The sequence below is a fragment of the Erythrolamprus reginae genome, chromosome 8 (genome assembly GCF_031021105.1).
Source record: "Erythrolamprus reginae isolate rEryReg1 chromosome 8, rEryReg1.hap1, whole genome shotgun sequence".
Taxonomy (NCBI): Eukaryota; Metazoa; Chordata; class Lepidosauria; order Squamata; family Dipsadidae; genus Erythrolamprus; species Erythrolamprus reginae.
In genome coordinates this window covers 16453636-16469896 of record NC_091957.1, presented here as the reverse complement: position 1 = coordinate 16469896, position 16261 = coordinate 16453636, and the positions used below count along the sequence as shown (strand labels likewise).

The window sequence follows — 16261 nt, the reverse complement described above, 5'->3', positions numbered from 1 at the left end:
GCGCCCGAAAGCCCACTTTCTTCCAGTTGCAAGGATGCGGGTGATGCTTATCAAGATGTTAGCAAATTAACAGGATGGGGACCTTGGAGGTCATCTAGTCCAACCCCTTGTATCTTGCCTCTAAGGTCCCCTACTCCTTGGAGGGCAGCCCCCGCACTTCCTCGGACATAGACCCCAGTCCCACCCCGCGCCCTCCGAGGTCCGCCCCAGGAGGCGGGCACGTTGCGCGGGCGGAGCTTTGCGCGATCCTCCCCTCCACCCCACGGCTCCCTCAATCCCCAAGCGGGCGCCCGCAAGGCCACTTTCCCCCCGTTTCAAAGATGCGGGCGTTGCTTATCACATATTAACTGATTTAACAGGATGGGGACCTTGGAGGTCATCTAGTCCGCCTCTCGCCTAGCAGTGTAGGATCGCCCCTTTCCTCTCGGCAAGACCCCTCCCCGCGCCTCCAAGATCCGCCTAGGAGACGGTCACATTGCGCGGGCGGAGCTGAGCGCGATCCGCCCCCTCCATCCCCAAGCGGGCGCCCGCAAGCTCAATGTTTCCCCTTTGCACGAATGAATCAGCGCTGCGCGGGGGCGTTATTCAATATATTAACAGATTAACAGGATGGAGACCTTGGAAGTCATCTAGTCCGCCTCTCGCCTAGCAGTGTTGGATCGCTCCCTTCCTCTCCCCAAGACCCCCCTCCTCCCCGCGCCCTCCGAGGTCCGCCCAGGAGGCGTCCCCCGTTGCGCGGGCGGAGCCGAGCGCGATCCTCCCCGTCCAGCCAGGCGCTCAGTCCGCCCCCTCGCAGCCATGGAGGCGGAAGCGGCACACGCCTCGGCTCTCCTGCGGGGCCTGGCGACGCTGCGCTCGGAGCGGGCGCTGCTGGACGTGACGCTGCTGGCCGGCACGGGCGAGGAGTTTGGCGCGCACCGGGCGGTGCTGGCGGCGGCTTCGGGCTACTTTCGGGCCATGTTCGCCGGCGGCTTGCGCGAAGCCCGGGCGTCGCGGGTGAGGCTGCACGGAGTGGAGGCGGACTGCCTGGCGCTGCTCTTGGATTTCGCCTACACGGGCCGGCTGGGCGCTCTGGGCGGCGATCCTCAGCTGGCCGAGCGGCTCTTGCGCGCAGCCGACCTGCTCCAGTTCCCGGCGGTCAAGAGCGCCTGCGGAGCCTGGCTGGCAGCCCGCCTCGAACCCGCCGCCGCGCTGGACCTGCAGGACTTCGGCGAGACTTTCGCCTGCGCCCCGCTGGCCGAGGCGGCGCGCAGGTGCGTCTTGCGCCACGCGGCCGATCCCGAAGGCGACCTGGGCGCGCAGCTGGAGCGCGTGCCGTTGGCGCGGCTGGTCTCCTACCTGCGCGAGGACGCGCTGCGCGTGCCCAAGGAGGAAGCCGCCTTCGCCTTGGCCCTGCGCTGGGTACGGGCCGAACCGGGATCGCGCGCAAGCTTGCTGCCCCAGCTCTTGGCCCACGTCCGGCTGCCTTTCGTCCGGCGCTTCGCCCTCCTGGCGCAGGTTGAAGGCGAGCCGCTGGTGGCCCGATCCTCGGCTTGCTTGCGCCTGGTGGCCGAAGCGCGGCTCTTCCAAGCCGGCCGCTTGGATCGCCACGAGAGATCGCCCTGCGCCCGCCTGCGCCCGCGCCCTTCCACGGGGCTGGCCGAGCTGCTGGTGGTGCTGGGCGGCTGCGACCGGGACTGCGACGAGCTGGTGACGGTGGATGGCTTCAACCCGCGCACGGGACACTGGCGCTACCTGGCCGAGTTCCCCGAGCACCTGGGTGGAGGATACAGCGCTGTTGCCCTGGGCAACGACGTCTACGTCACCGGTGAGTAGATTCCACCCCACCCATTTCTTGCACCCCGGACCTGTGGGTTGGAGGACAAGCCCTGTTAGGATCGTACCTGCTTGGGAAGTCTAGTTTGGGGATGGGCAGGAAAGCCAGCTGGGTTACATTGAGTCCATCACTGGGAGTCAGTGAGTTATAGTTTGGTAATAGGAAGGAAAGCCAAGTAAGTGACTATGGCCGAGTTACTGGGAGACTCAGAGTTCTAGTCTAACTTTAAGCAAGAAAGACAGCTGGGTGACATTGAGCCCATCACCAGGAGTCAGTGAGTTATAGTTCCCTAATAGGCAGGAAAGCCCAGTGGATGGCTTTGAACCCAATACTGGGAGTTAATGAATTATAATTTGGTAATAGGCAGGAAAGCCAGCTGGGTGACTATGGCCGAGATACTGGGAGACAGGGAGTTCTAGTCCCACTTTAGTCAAGAAAGCCAGCTGGGTGACATTGAGTCCATCACTGGGAGTCAGTGAGTTATAGTTTGGTAATAGGCAGGAAAGCCAGCTGGGTTACTATAGCTGAGTTACTGGGAGACAGGAAGTTCTAGTCCCACTTTAAGCAAGAAAGCCAGCTGGGTGACTGAGCCCATCACCAGGCGTCAGTGAGTTATAGTTCGGTAATAGGCAGGAAAGCCCAGTGGATGGCTTTGAATCCATCACAAGGAGTTAGTGAATTATAGTTTGGTAATAGGCAGGAAAGTCAGCTGGGTGACTATGGCTGAGTCACTGGGAGACAGGGAGTTCTAGTCCCACTTTAGGCAAGAAAGCTACCGAAGGTAGGACAAGAACTCACTGACTCCCGGCTAGCTGTCCTGCCTAAAGTGGGACTAGAAATTCCTACTCTACTAAGTGCCTTTCATGCGTAAGACGGGACTAGAACTCACCCTTGCCCGGTGCCTTCCCCACAAGCCCAGTGGCCATGAGTGACTTTGAACCCATCACCAGGAGTCAGTGAATTATAGTTCAGTAATAGGCAGGAAAGCCAAGTGGCTGACTATGGCAGAGTCACTGGGAGACAGGGAGTTCTAGTCTCACTTTAGGCAACCAGCTGGGTGATTTTGAACCCATCACTGGGAGTCAGTGAATTATAGGTTGGTAATAGGAAGGAAAGCCAAGTGGTGACTATGGCAGAGTCACTGGGAGACAGGGAGTTCTAGTCCCACTTTAGGCAGCAAAGCCAGCTGGGTGACATTAAACCCATCACCAGGCATTGGTGAATTATAGTTTGGTAATAGGCAGAAAAGCTGAGTGGGTGACTAGGGCTGGGTCACTGGGAGACAGGGAGTTCTAGTCCCACTTTAGGCAAGAAAGCCAACTGGGTGACATTAAACCCATCACCAGGCGTTGGTGAATTATAGTTTGGTAATAGGCAGGAAAGCTGAGTCGGTGACTAGGGCTGGGTCACTGGGAGATAGGGAGTTCTAGTCCCAACCTATGCATGAAAGCTACCGAAGGTGGGACTAGAACTCTCCAACTCCCAGCTGGCTTTCCTGCCTAAAGTGGGATTAGAAACTCCTTCTCTCCCAGGTGCCTTTCGTGCGTAAACTGGGACTAGAACTCCCCCTCGCCTGGTGCCTTCCACACTCTTCAAACCCGCTCTTCTCCGCAGGCGGCTCCGACGGCTCACGTCTCTACGACTGCGTCTGGCGCTACAACTCCAGTGTGAACGAGTGGACGGAAGTCTCGCCTATGCTGAAGCCCCGCGAGTACCACAGCTCGGCTGTCCTGGATGGGCTGCTCTATGTGGTGGCGGCCGACAGCACCGAGCGCTACGACCACGCGCTGGACAGCTGGGAGGTGCTGCAGCCGATGCCCTACCCCATGGACGACTGCTCCACCACCACCCACCGCGGGAAGCTCTACGCCACAGGCTCCCTGGCCGGCAAGGAGTCCATGGTCATGCAGTGCTACGACCCCCAGCTGGACGCCTGGTCGCTGGTCAACTGTGGGCCTCTGCCCCCGTGGTCCTTCGCCCCCAAGGCCGTCACGCTCGGAGGGCTCATGTACTTCGTCAGGTAAGGGCAGGGCCTTAGACGGGAAGGCCCCCATCCGAGTCCCCAAACAGCCATTAGATTAGATTGGATTAGATTAGATTGGATTAGATTGAATTAGATTATATTATAATTATTCTATTGTATTGCATTACAATACTATACTGTTTTAATATATTTATTATATTTATTTTATATATTATCAGATTATATTATAATTATGGTATTGCATTGTATTACAACACTATGCTATATTGCACTGCATTACATTACAATATAATACTATATTGTATTTATTATATTTATTATATTTATTGTATAATATATTATCAGATTATATCAGATTACATTATAATTGTTATATTGCATTGCATTACAATACTATATTACATTGCATTACAATACAATACAATATCACATTACATTGTAATTATTATAGTAAATATTGTAAATTGTAAATATAATAACTATGTTGTAATACTACATTGATTTATTATATTTATTTTACATTATATATTATCAAATTATATCAGATTATATTATAATTATTGCACTGCATTGCATTACAATACTATATTATATTGCATTTCATTACATCACAATACAATACTGTACTGTATTATATATTATTGGATTACATCAGATTATATTATAATTGTATTGCATTGCATTACAATACTATATTATATTGCATTGCATTACATTGCATTACAATACAATACTGTATTGTATTTATTATATTTATTTTATATTATATTATAACTATATTATTATAGTTATATTTATTTTATATTATATATTTATCAGATTATATCATAATTATTGTATTGCATTACAATTCTTTATTGTATTTATTATATTACATTACATTAATTAGTGCAGGAAGGAAACACAGACAGTTCTTGTCTTACAAGGGTTCATTTAGTGACCGTTCAAAGTTACAACAGCCCTGAAAAAAAGTGACAAGTGTTGTTGTTTATTTTAACACTTTTATTATACCGTCGTTAAATGAATCCGGCTTCCCCATTGTCTTTGCTTGTTGCAAAAGGGGGACCACGTGGTGACCCCCCTCTGGACACCGATGCCATCATAAATACGAGCCACTCCCCAAGCGTCCGAATCTTGATCATGTGACCAACGGTCCAACAGCCCCAAGTCAACTTTTCTCGCTGCTCTTGTCTGGCTAATAATTCTCCACTTTTCTGCAGCCGGCCTCCTCTGCAGTTGTTTAGCCTGAAAAGAACCTTTTTTTATTTAATGAAAAACCAAAAGCAACAAAAAATGTGCCAGTTGCTAAAAGTAGAACGAAGTTTGCACAATTCAGATTTTTAACAAGTCCGACGTTCCAACGTGCCACCTATAAAAATAGCCCCAGTTTTCCAGAGGCTCTTAAAAGTTTATCTGGCTGGCTGGCGTCTGGCTTGTTGGAAAGGAACCAGCTCTCGGTTTATCTTTTTTTTTAAAATGAGATTATTGCAACTTGTCTTTTCTTTCTGCAGAGGCTGCAATTTTTGGGGGGGAGGGGGGAGCCTCCCTGAATTGAATGGGGAGAAAAATCCCCGTTTTCTAAATTGCAAAAATCTCCTTTTTCTGTTTTGGATAGAAAAACTCTCGGTTTGCTTGGTTTATTTATTTATTTTAAAACAAAATGATTGCAACTCCTTTCTGCTTTCTCACCGGACTGCATTGTACATTTGCATCCTTTTTTGGAGCAAGCGGCATATAAGTACAAACAAACAATCAAACAAACAAATTCAGGGAGCAAATTTATTTATTTAGAAACATAGAAGATTGATGGCAGAAAACGAACTCATGGCCCATCTAGTCTGCCCTTCTACTATTTCCTAAGAGAAAATACAGGGAAATAGTATAAAGGCAGACTAGCATAGAAGCATAGAAGATTGACAGCAGGAAAGACCACGAGGTCTTTTCCTGCCATCAATCTTCTATGCTTTTATGCTTCTAAATAAATAAAATTTCCTCTATGAATTGGATCTTATTGGGGTCTTTTTGTATTTATATTGTTTATTGAGTCCTTCGCGATTGGGCGGCATAGAAGTCGAATGAAATAATAAATAAAAGAACTCCCCATTTCCTGGGTCCAAAACTTCCTTTTTCTTTGGACAGAAAAAAAACTTTTGATTTTTTTAAAAACTTTTTTTTAGGGGGGGGTTGGACTAGATGGCCCCCAAGGTCCCTTCCTGTTAATCTGTTAATATATGTTTATCACCCACCTGCAGTGCTGATTCATCCTTCCAACGGGGGGGATTGCGCTTTATTTTATTTTTATTTTATCTATTTATTTGTTTTGTCAAGTACAAAACTGGCTGCCGATCAGTTTCTGGTCACAATTCAAAGTGTTGGTAATGACCTTGAAAGCCCTACATGGCATTGGACCAGAATACCTCCGGAACTGCCTTCTACCACACGAATCCCAGTGGCCGATAAGGTCCCACAGAGTTGGCCTTCTCCGGGTCCCGTCGACCAAACAATGTCATTTGGCGGGCCCCAGGGAAAGAGTCTTCTCTGTGGCGGCCCCGGCCCTCTGGAATCAACTCCCCCCAGAGATTAGAACAACCCCCACCCTCCTTGTCTTTTGCAAGTTACTCAAGACCCATCTATCGCCAGGCATGGGGGAACTAAGACATCTCCCCCAGGCTTTTTTTATATTTTATGTTTGGTATGTATGTGCTGTATGGTTTTTAATTGTTGGGGTTTTTTATGTATTTTTTATTATTAGATTTGTTCCATTGCTATACTGTTTTTTATTACTGTTGTGAACCGCCCCGAGTCTTCGGAGAGGAGCGGCATACAAATCTAATAAATAATAATAATAATAATAATAATAATAATAATGTATGTAAAGATATAATAATATTCATATGCATGATACTAGTAAGAAGAAGAAAAAATAAGAAACGTTAGATATAATAATATTCATATGCATGGAAAAATAAGAAGAAACATTAGATATAATAATATTCATATGCATGGTACTAGTAAGAAGAAGAAAAAATAAGAAACATTAGATATAATACTATTCATATGCATGGTTATAGTAAAAAATAAAAGAAACATTAGGACAGGGGATGGAAGGCACACTGGTGCGCTTATGCACTTTCTAGAGACTCTGCATTGCATTGAGTTTTGGGGGGCAGCCTCCCCGAATCGGATGGAGAGAAAAAGACCCCTATCTTTGCTTTCGGTGGTCTTATTGCCTACCGGAACCCTGACCGGATTGCTGGAGAGTTTTAGCCAAAAATGGTCCTTTGGATGACGAGGCCTGGAACTCGTCCGCTCTCTTTATCATTCCGATAAGAATTGTGTTTGCGGACGGTGGATTGTTAAGAACCTCGTTGGCTTTGCCGCACGGTTGGCGTTGCCAATGTGGACGGGCACCACCGCGGATGCTAAAAGGGGGTTTGGCTCCAGCCCCACTTTCAACCCTCCATCGGTTGTGGACTCTGGAGACAAACAAGGCGCGCATGCCAAAGATTTTTTCCCCGCTGGCCTTTCCAGAACTGAAATTAGCAGGAGGTCCCTGTGGATTTTCTCGCTGGAGCCGGGTTTAAGACATGCTTGAAATTCCTGCCCGAAACCTGAGGGAAAAAAAATTCTCTGTTTGCCGAAGCAGACGGGGAAAAAAACCACGCCGGTTATCCTTTTTCCCTTTGGATACTCCGCGCTGTCATTTCCTCCCCAAATTTCTTCCAACAGGGAAAAAAAACACGTCAAATTTCCCACAAACTATGGGATTTATTTATTTATTCATTTAGTGACTGGAAAACTGGAGAGAACTGTTTTTTAGGGAATTAGGGTTCAAGTTTCATACTTTTTTTTTCCAAATACAGATTTTATTTTTCTCCGACAAAGGATAAAAAACAGTACATAAATACAAACATTAAAACCATGCTTAAAACACATATATATAAATTTCTTTTTCTATTAATCATTCAATGGAGGCTTATCTTCCATTAAAAAAAACATTCTATAGAATGTATACAAGTCTAAATAATAATAATAATAATAATAATAATAATAATAATAATAATAATTTTCTTTATTTATTATTTGATTTTTATGCCACCCTTCTCCTTAGGCTCAATATCATATAAGAAAACCTCAAAAAAAGAAAAAAACAATCTTTTCCCCACCTTGCACTAAAAAAAAATTACATTACATCAGTATAAACAGTATCAAACTCTCTATTATGCCAATCTTAGTTCAAACTTTCACTTCTACATTACATTAATTAATCCAGTATCAATATACCCTGTAATTACTAGACGTTCTATGTATATTTGAAATACAAAAAAATACTTCTTATCATATATCATATCATATATTTTTGGATATATACATCGTATACTGTTTGATATGTTGCGAGCAGCCACGAGTCCTCGGAGAAGGGCGGCATACAAATCCAATTAATAAATAAAATCAATCAATCAATCAATCAATCACATAAACTATATTAGAAAATTGTATATGTTTAAATTCTTATTAATAAGTACATTTGTGTTGTATCATTATGTTGGGCTACCACCAATTCTTATCTTCCCATCTGGCTAACAATATCCTAATTCAATATTCACATCTCACATTTCCCCCAAATAACTAAGTATTAATATTTATCTTTTAATATTCCATCCAGTTGTAAAACTTCTCCCAAATTTTATAATAATCAGAATCTTGTTTAGCTTTCATTTTCAAAGTCAGTCTATTCATTTTTTAGCCGCCTTCTCACGATGGTGCGATAAAAATTCAGGTGCTCGCCACTCGACTTGAATTTATGGCGGGATCACGTGATTCCCGCTTTGCCGACCTTCGGACAAAGCAGAGGTCAAGGGGGAAGCTGGATTTTGCTTAACAACGGTGTGGCTAGCTTAAGAACTGCAGGGTGATTTGCTTAGCAACTGTAGCAAGGAAGAATCGTTAAAATTATGCTTCACAAATGTCTCGCATAGTGTCAGAAATGTTTGGGCTTCCACCGTGGTCGTATATGGAGGACAAACGTCTAACGTGGTTGAATTTTGGGCTCCTGTTTCTCTGTCCGGCGGTGAAGGTGACAAACGAATTATTTTTTTCACCATCCTCTCTTTCACACACACACACACTCCCACCCCTGGGTCACACCTGTTGCTGTCACACTAGGAGTTTCACCATTGGAACCAGCCGAAGGAACACGCTGTGCTTTCAACTCACAACTCCTGGCTGACGACAACTCTCGAAGGGTCTTGCTAACAACAAAAAACAAGCTCGTTTTGTGTCGTGTGCATTTGCTGTGTTGCATAAGCAGCCTGATTACTAGGGATTACTACAAGAAAACTTGCATTTTCTGAAAAAAGTTTCCTTTCCATCCAGAAATCTGAAGCTTTGCTTTAATGCACCCTAAAATCTAGAGTAGGGGTCCCCAAACATGGTGACTTTTAAGATTTGTGGACTTCAACTCCCAGAATTCTCCAGCCAGCTATGCTTAATCATAGTTTATGATTAAGCTATGATTAAGTTTATAATTAACTATGATTAACTGATCTATATTATATTATATTATATTATATTATATTATATTATATTATATTATATTATATTATATTATATTATATTATATTATATTATATTATATTATATTATATTATATTATATTATATTACATATTATATTATATTATATTATATTATTATATTATATTATTATATTATATTATACTGTATTATATTATATTATATTATACTGTATTATATTATATTATGATGAGCCGGGGTGGCGCAGCAGGTAGAGTGCTGTACTGCAGGCCACTGAAGCTGACTATAGATCTGAAGGTCAGCGGTTCAAATCTCATCACCGGCTCAAGGTTGACTCAGCCTTCCATCTTTCCGAGGTGGGTAAAATGAGGACCCGGATTGTGGGGGCAATAGCCTAGCTCTGTTAAAAAGTGCTACTGCTAACATGTTGTAAGCCGCCCTGAGTCTAAGGAGAAGGGCGGCATAAAAATCGAATAAATAAATAAATAAAATATATATTATATTATATTATATTATTATTATATTATTAGGATTTATCCCACTTGTTAGCTGCTCTGAGTCCATTTCAGAATGAACAGCATATAAATACAATAAATAAATAAAATAAATATATTATATTAATTATATTATACTATACTATACTACTATGCTATGCTACGCTACGCTACGCTACCTTACATTACACTATACTATACACTGTTCAAACAAATAAAGGGAACACTTAAACAACACAATATGACTTCAAGTAAATCAAACTTCTGTGAAATCAAACTGTCCACTTAGGAAGCAACACTGATGGACAATCAATTTCACCTGCTGTTGTGCACATTCAACTTTGTACAGAACAAAGTGTTCAATGAGAATATTTCATTCATTCAGATCTAGGATGGGTTCTTTGAGTGTTTCCTTTATTTTTTTGAGCAGTGTATTACAATATATAATTATTATACAAGTTTCTCTCTTATTAGCACCAATATCATGTATATAAATAGTGTTATTTCTTTGTATACTACCAATAGGTACTTGACTAATTAACAACTATCTATCTATCTATCTATCTATCTATCTATCTATCTATCTATCTATCTATCTATCTATCTATCTATCTCTATCTCTATCTCTATCTCTATATCCATCCATCCATCCATCCATCCATCCATCCATCCATCCATCCATCCATCCAACCAACCAACCAACCAACCAACCAACCAACCAACCAACCAACCAACCAACCAACCAACCAACCAACCAACCAACCAACCAACCAACCAACCAACCAAAATCTCTTGTGATCCCTTCCTCTGCGGTCTCTCTCCATTTTAATTGAATTCTCTTCAGTTCTGGGAGGTGAAGCCTCCAAAGTTGGCAAGTTTGAAGACCTTTGACCTAGATTAATAATAACCAGGATATTCGGGTAATGAGTTGGGTGTCAGGTTTAAAGTGTCAGGTAGAAATTGGGGCCGGTGAGTACTAGTCCCCTTTTTAGCCATTCATCATTATTAATGAATTTATTATCAATTCTTTTTCCTTGTCCTGCAGAGATGACTCTGCTGACGTTGATGTCTACAACCCCGCCAAGAATCAATGGGACAAAATCCCTCAGATGCTCCAGGTAGGTGGGGTGGTTTTTTTTTTTGCAAATTTAGGAGGAGGGGGCTTCAGTTCTCAGAATTATCTTTTAAGGCTGTCAAACAGCAACCTCTGCCTATCCCAGGTCGATGAGTGGATAAAAAATGCCAAATCCACTTTTAAAACATTTGCTTATTGTGCAATATATTGGCATTGACAAAAATCACCCATCGGTCAATTGCAAAAAAAGGCAGCTCGGTTTGAAACGGCTTAAATCCTGCACCAAAAATCCCTTAACAACATCACACAACAACACCTGCCTGTCCCACAAGGATTTGATGGGTGATTTCCAACTCCAGTCTATATATCTGGCTGATTGTGCAACCATTGGCAATACCATTGGCATTGACAAATATCACCCATCGGTCAATTGCAAAAAAGGCAGCTCGGCTTGGAACGGCTTAAACCCTGCAGCCAAATTCCTTAACAATATCTGCTTGTCCCACAAGGATTTGATGGGTGATCACCAACTCCAATCTATATATCTGGCTGATTGTGTGGCCAACCATCCTAAATACCATTGGCATTGACCAAAATCACCACCGGTCAATTACAAAAAAAAAAAGGCAGTGTGGCTTGGAATGGCTTAAATCCTGCGACAAATCCCATGCCGATCACCTCTGCCTTCTCCCAGGTCTTTGGGACCGATTCAACAGCTGGATAAAATGCCAGTTCCAATGTAAACATCTGGCTCTCTGCAACCAGCTCATAATAATTTTGGTACGGTTTTCTCTCCACCCCACCTGCTTCGCCATTCTAGGTGCACGTCGGAGGAAGTTTGGCCGTACTGGGAGGTAAACTTTACGTCTCCGGCGGTTACGACAATACTTTTGAACTCTCCAGCATGGTGGAATCGTACGATCCCGAGACCCGGAAGTGGAGCGTAGCCGGCCAGTTGCCAGAACCCATTTTTTGGCACAACACCGTCAGCATCTTCCGTCAGTTCATGCCGACGCCGCTGGAGGAAGAGGAAGAGAATCGGGCCCTGGAAGACCCTCCGAGACTAGACTTGGAGGAGTTGCGTTAAGGGGGTCGGGAGGTTGTCGGCTGTTGTGGCTTGTTGGTGGTCTTCGGGGTTCGGTACCCCCGTTCTCCCAAGTTGGTTGACACGCTTGGTTTTGTCCAGAATCTCCATCAATCTTCCCTTTGGTGAACCCGGGAGTGGGGCTTGAGTTGCGGGCCAGGTCCTGAAAGATTTATTGGGGGGGGGATTGTGTGTGGACATAGGTTTTTGGGGTTCAGACACGGGGGGGTGGAAGGGGGAAATCTTTGGGGGGAAAGTCTCCCGGATGAGAAAGGGTCAGAATGCAAAGCCAACCCAAAACCTGTCCATTCCCCCTTTATTTCCAGCCTGGACGTAATTCATAGGTCAAGTGATTCCAGGGTTGGGATGGATGACCACAAGGGGACCCTTCCCAGGTTCTGCTTTTGCTCAGTTTCTCACAATATGGGATGGTCCCAGAGAAAAAGGTCTGGATGGGGAGATTGGCCCGCCCGTGGGTTAGCCGAGGGGAGGTTTATTCATCCGGGGTTTGGATGGATGACCTCAAAGGCACCCTTCCCAGATATCTGCTTCTCTGCCATCACCCAGTCAAGTTGTCTTTCGACACGCCGTGCCATCTATTTTTTTCTGGAAGAAATTGCACCTCAAGCCTATGTGCCTTGGAGGCGAAAAGAAAGCCTCGTGTTCATTTACCTGGGTAATAAACCACAAATGATGGTTTATGCGGTGCACTGGCTGAAACTGAGCTGCCGCGTGGGATGTGTGAACGGAAACTTCATGTACGAGTTGGGTCAACTGAACCAACTTTTTGGGTGTGCCTTAGATAGAGGGAGAGCCTTAATTTTGACCCCCATGTGGCACCACAACGACCACATTGTGGATTTTTGCAAAATTAAAAACATGGTCTGTGGTGGGATAATCCTGGTCAATTCTCCCAGGTGGGATAATCCTGGTTAATTTCATTGACGGTGTGTTTCGTTTGGGCCTGGCTCTCTATGCTCAGGCAGACAACAGTCCTTTCGACAAACCATAACTAAACCAGCTTCTGCTTTAGCAAAAATGGCAACCGACCCTTGTGGTGCCTTCCGAAAGTTTGATCCACTGAAAAGATAATTTATTTCAATTTACTCCCCCCACCTTCAGCTTTGGCAGGAAAAAGACACCTAAAATTTCACCAAATGAAGGGGGGTTTAAAAGTTGCTTTTAAAAAACAAACCCTAATGTGCCATTCATCAAGAGGACTAGTGTCTTGGGGGGAAAAATAAACTATTACCTTTGCATTTTTTTTTAAAAAAGGAGACTATTTCCCCATGGCCTGTAATCTCTACAATGGAGAATATATATACAGTATATTCGACACAAAAATATGTAACCCTTCCCTGGTGCAGAGCTGAAGGGATTGGATACTGTAGCCTAGAGCAGTGATTTTCAACCTTTTTTGAGCCATGGCACATTTTTTACATTTACAAAACCCTGGGGCACATTGAGGGGGACGGGGCGGCTAAAAAAAGTTTGGACAAAAAAATTCTCTCTCTCTTCCTCCCCTTCACTCTATTTCTCTCTCCCTCCTTTCTCTCCCTTCTTTTTTTCTCTCTCCATCCCTCTTTCTTTCTCTTCCTTCCTTCCTCTTTTTTGCTCTTTCTCCCTCCCTCCCTCTATGTCTTTCTCTCTCCCACCTTCCCTCCCTCTTTCTCTCTCTTTTTCTCTCTCTCTTGCTCTCTCCCTTGTTCTCTTTCTTTCTTTCTCGTTTTCTTTTTCTCTCTTGCTTTCTTTCTCTCTCGTTTTCTCTCTCTCTTGCTTTCTCTCTCTCTCTCTTGTTTTCTTTCTCTCTCTGAGCTTTGCGGCACACCTGACCATGTCTCACAGCACACTAGTGTGCCGCAGCACACTGGTTGAAAAACACTGGCCTAGAGGATAATTCTCTGCCTTACAAGGCAAAGGTTGCAGGTTCAAGTCCCAGTAGGTATGGCTAGCTGATGAGGCCAAAATAAGGCCGAAATAGATCTATCCTAGTCTCCCTTAATTTTCAAGTTCAGCAAAAAAAAATTGTGACATATATATATAAATATATTTATAGACTTAATTTCTACGCACTGACCTAGAATTGGATGCAGCCTGGTTTCAGAATGGAGGTAAAACAGCGAGATTGAACCAGCAACGCAGGGGGGGGGGGTGGATTATTTCCTTCTTGCGTTGTTGCTTCAGTCTGTTTTTCCTACTGCGACTGCAAATCCCCCCATAGTCCTCGATTTATAACGGCCCAGGGGTCTTGTTTTCAACACGGTTGTGGCTGTACTTACGTGGTTCTGCTTTCAAGCCCTTCCAATGTACAAGAATTATTATATTTTGGGGGCCGTTTTGACAAGGGGGGAAGAGTTTGCAACCTCGGTTCCAAGTCGGGATGCTTTTGTATTTATTGAACGTTTTAAATGTAGTCCTTGCACTTTGCCTAACTAACGTACTGTAGATTTCTTTCTCCTTCGAAGCAAAATAATAATAATAATAATAATAATAATAATAATAATTCTGGTTTGGGTAAAGCTTCTTTCGAAAAACTTGAAACGTGCCAAATAAATGTATTGACATTGCCGGAATCCGCTGGGTGGAAAAATCACTATTTGGAAAGCCAGGGGGAAAAAAGTATTTGCGGGGCCAAATCTCTTGCGTTTTGCTGCCTGCTTTCAGACCTGGAATAAGCCACCATTCCTGGTTTGCCTTGTGTGTGTGTGTAGGGATAATTCTCCCCAACCCAAAATGAGGGTAAAAATAGGGTAAAGAATTCACGCCTTTGCAAATGGCAGAAAACAGCCAGATTGTGTAACGAGCATGGATAGTTTTGAGAAGAGAAAAAAAATATTCTAATTTTTGCTTCAAAAACCGGAACACATAAAACTGCAGGTTTCAGAGGTCATCTAGTCCAGCCCCTGAAGCAAGCCGTTCCACTGATGAATTGATCTGGGGTTACAGAAAAAGAGCTGGAAGGAATCTCGGGGGGGGGGGGTGTCATCTAGTGCAACCCAGTTTCCAGCAAGAAAGCTTTATTGGACAAAAGGATAATAAAAAGAAGAGAAGTGCAGGGTAAGGGTTGTAAATCTGCAATAAGTAGCTCTGTGCATTCGTATACATCACTTCCAGGAGAAATCGGAAAAAGAAGGCTGCGTTCGGACAAACTGCTTGATAAAATATGGCCTATGTTTCGTTAGCTCCTTGAAAAGAAAGCTATAGATAAATCATGAAAGACTGTGCAAATGAGACAGAAGTGCAGTGATACCTTGTCTTACAAATTTAATTGGTTCCGGGACGAGGTTCTTAAAGTGAAAAGTTTGTAAAACGAAGCAATGTTTCCCAAGGAATCAATGGAAAAGCGATTAATGCGTGCAAGCCCAAAATTCACCCCTTTTGCCAGCCGAAACGCCTGTTTTTGCGCTGCTGGGATTCCCCTGAGGGTCCCCTCCATGGGAAACCCCACCTCCAGACTTCTGTGTTTTTGTGATGCTGCAGGGCAATCCCAGCATCGCAAAAACGAGCACTTCACTGGCAACAGAAGTCCGGAGGTGGGGTTTCCCAGCGAGGGGAGCCTCAGCGAAACTGCAGCATCGCAAAAACACTGAAGTCCTCGAAACCCCACCTCCGGACCTCTGTGTTTTTGCGATGCTGCGATTTCACTGAGGCTCCCCTCGCTGGGAAACCCCACCTCCGGACTTCCGTTGCCAGCGAAGCACCTGTTTTTGTGCTGCTGGGATTTCCCTGCAGCATTACAAAAACATGGAAGTCCAGAGGTGGGGTTTCCCATGGAGGGGAGCCTCAGGGGAATCCCAGCAGCGCAAAAACGGGTGCTTTTCTGGCAACGGAAGTCCGGAGGCGGGGCATCCAAGCGGCGGCGGTGGGTTTGTAAGGTGAAAATAGTTTGTAAGAAGGGGCAAAAAAATCTTAAACCCCGGTTTGTATCTCAAAAAGTTTGTAAGACGAGTAGTTTTGCTGAGTGCTCCATTTGTACTGGTAAGATTTCTGCTTAAATAGAGATTTATAGCCTCTGCCTCCCAGCTATTTCAAATAGAATGTTAATTGCCTCATAAAGCCATCAACTCCCTGCCACTGGAAGAAATTCCAGTCCTGCTGCCAGCTTGTCTACTACTAGAATAAATCCTGTGTGTCTTTTGAACGGTTGAAGAGGAAAGAAAGTTTGTTTGTTTTGAAGATTAAACCTTTGGGAAGATTTGTAGGGATTCAGTAGCCTTGCCCAGAACAGCCCTCACTGCCCTAAACTATTCCAGACTGGAAAAAACCCCAGA

At 44.5% G+C, this 16261-nt stretch overlaps 1 protein-coding gene across 1 annotated transcript; it reads left to right on the top strand.

The window, feature by feature from the left end:
• Positions 1 to 776: 776 nt before the first annotated feature.
• KLHL21 (kelch like family member 21) lies at positions 777 to 12945 on the top strand. Its single transcript, XM_070759041.1, has 4 exons — positions 777 to 1807; positions 3431 to 3836; positions 10877 to 10949; positions 11727 to 12945. The coding sequence occupies exons 1-4, from the start codon at positions 799 to 801 to the stop codon at positions 11991 to 11993; spliced, it is 1755 nt and encodes a 584-aa protein (XP_070615142.1). The 5' UTR covers positions 777 to 798; the 3' UTR covers positions 11994 to 12945.
• Positions 12946 to 16261: the final 3316 nt, after the last annotated feature.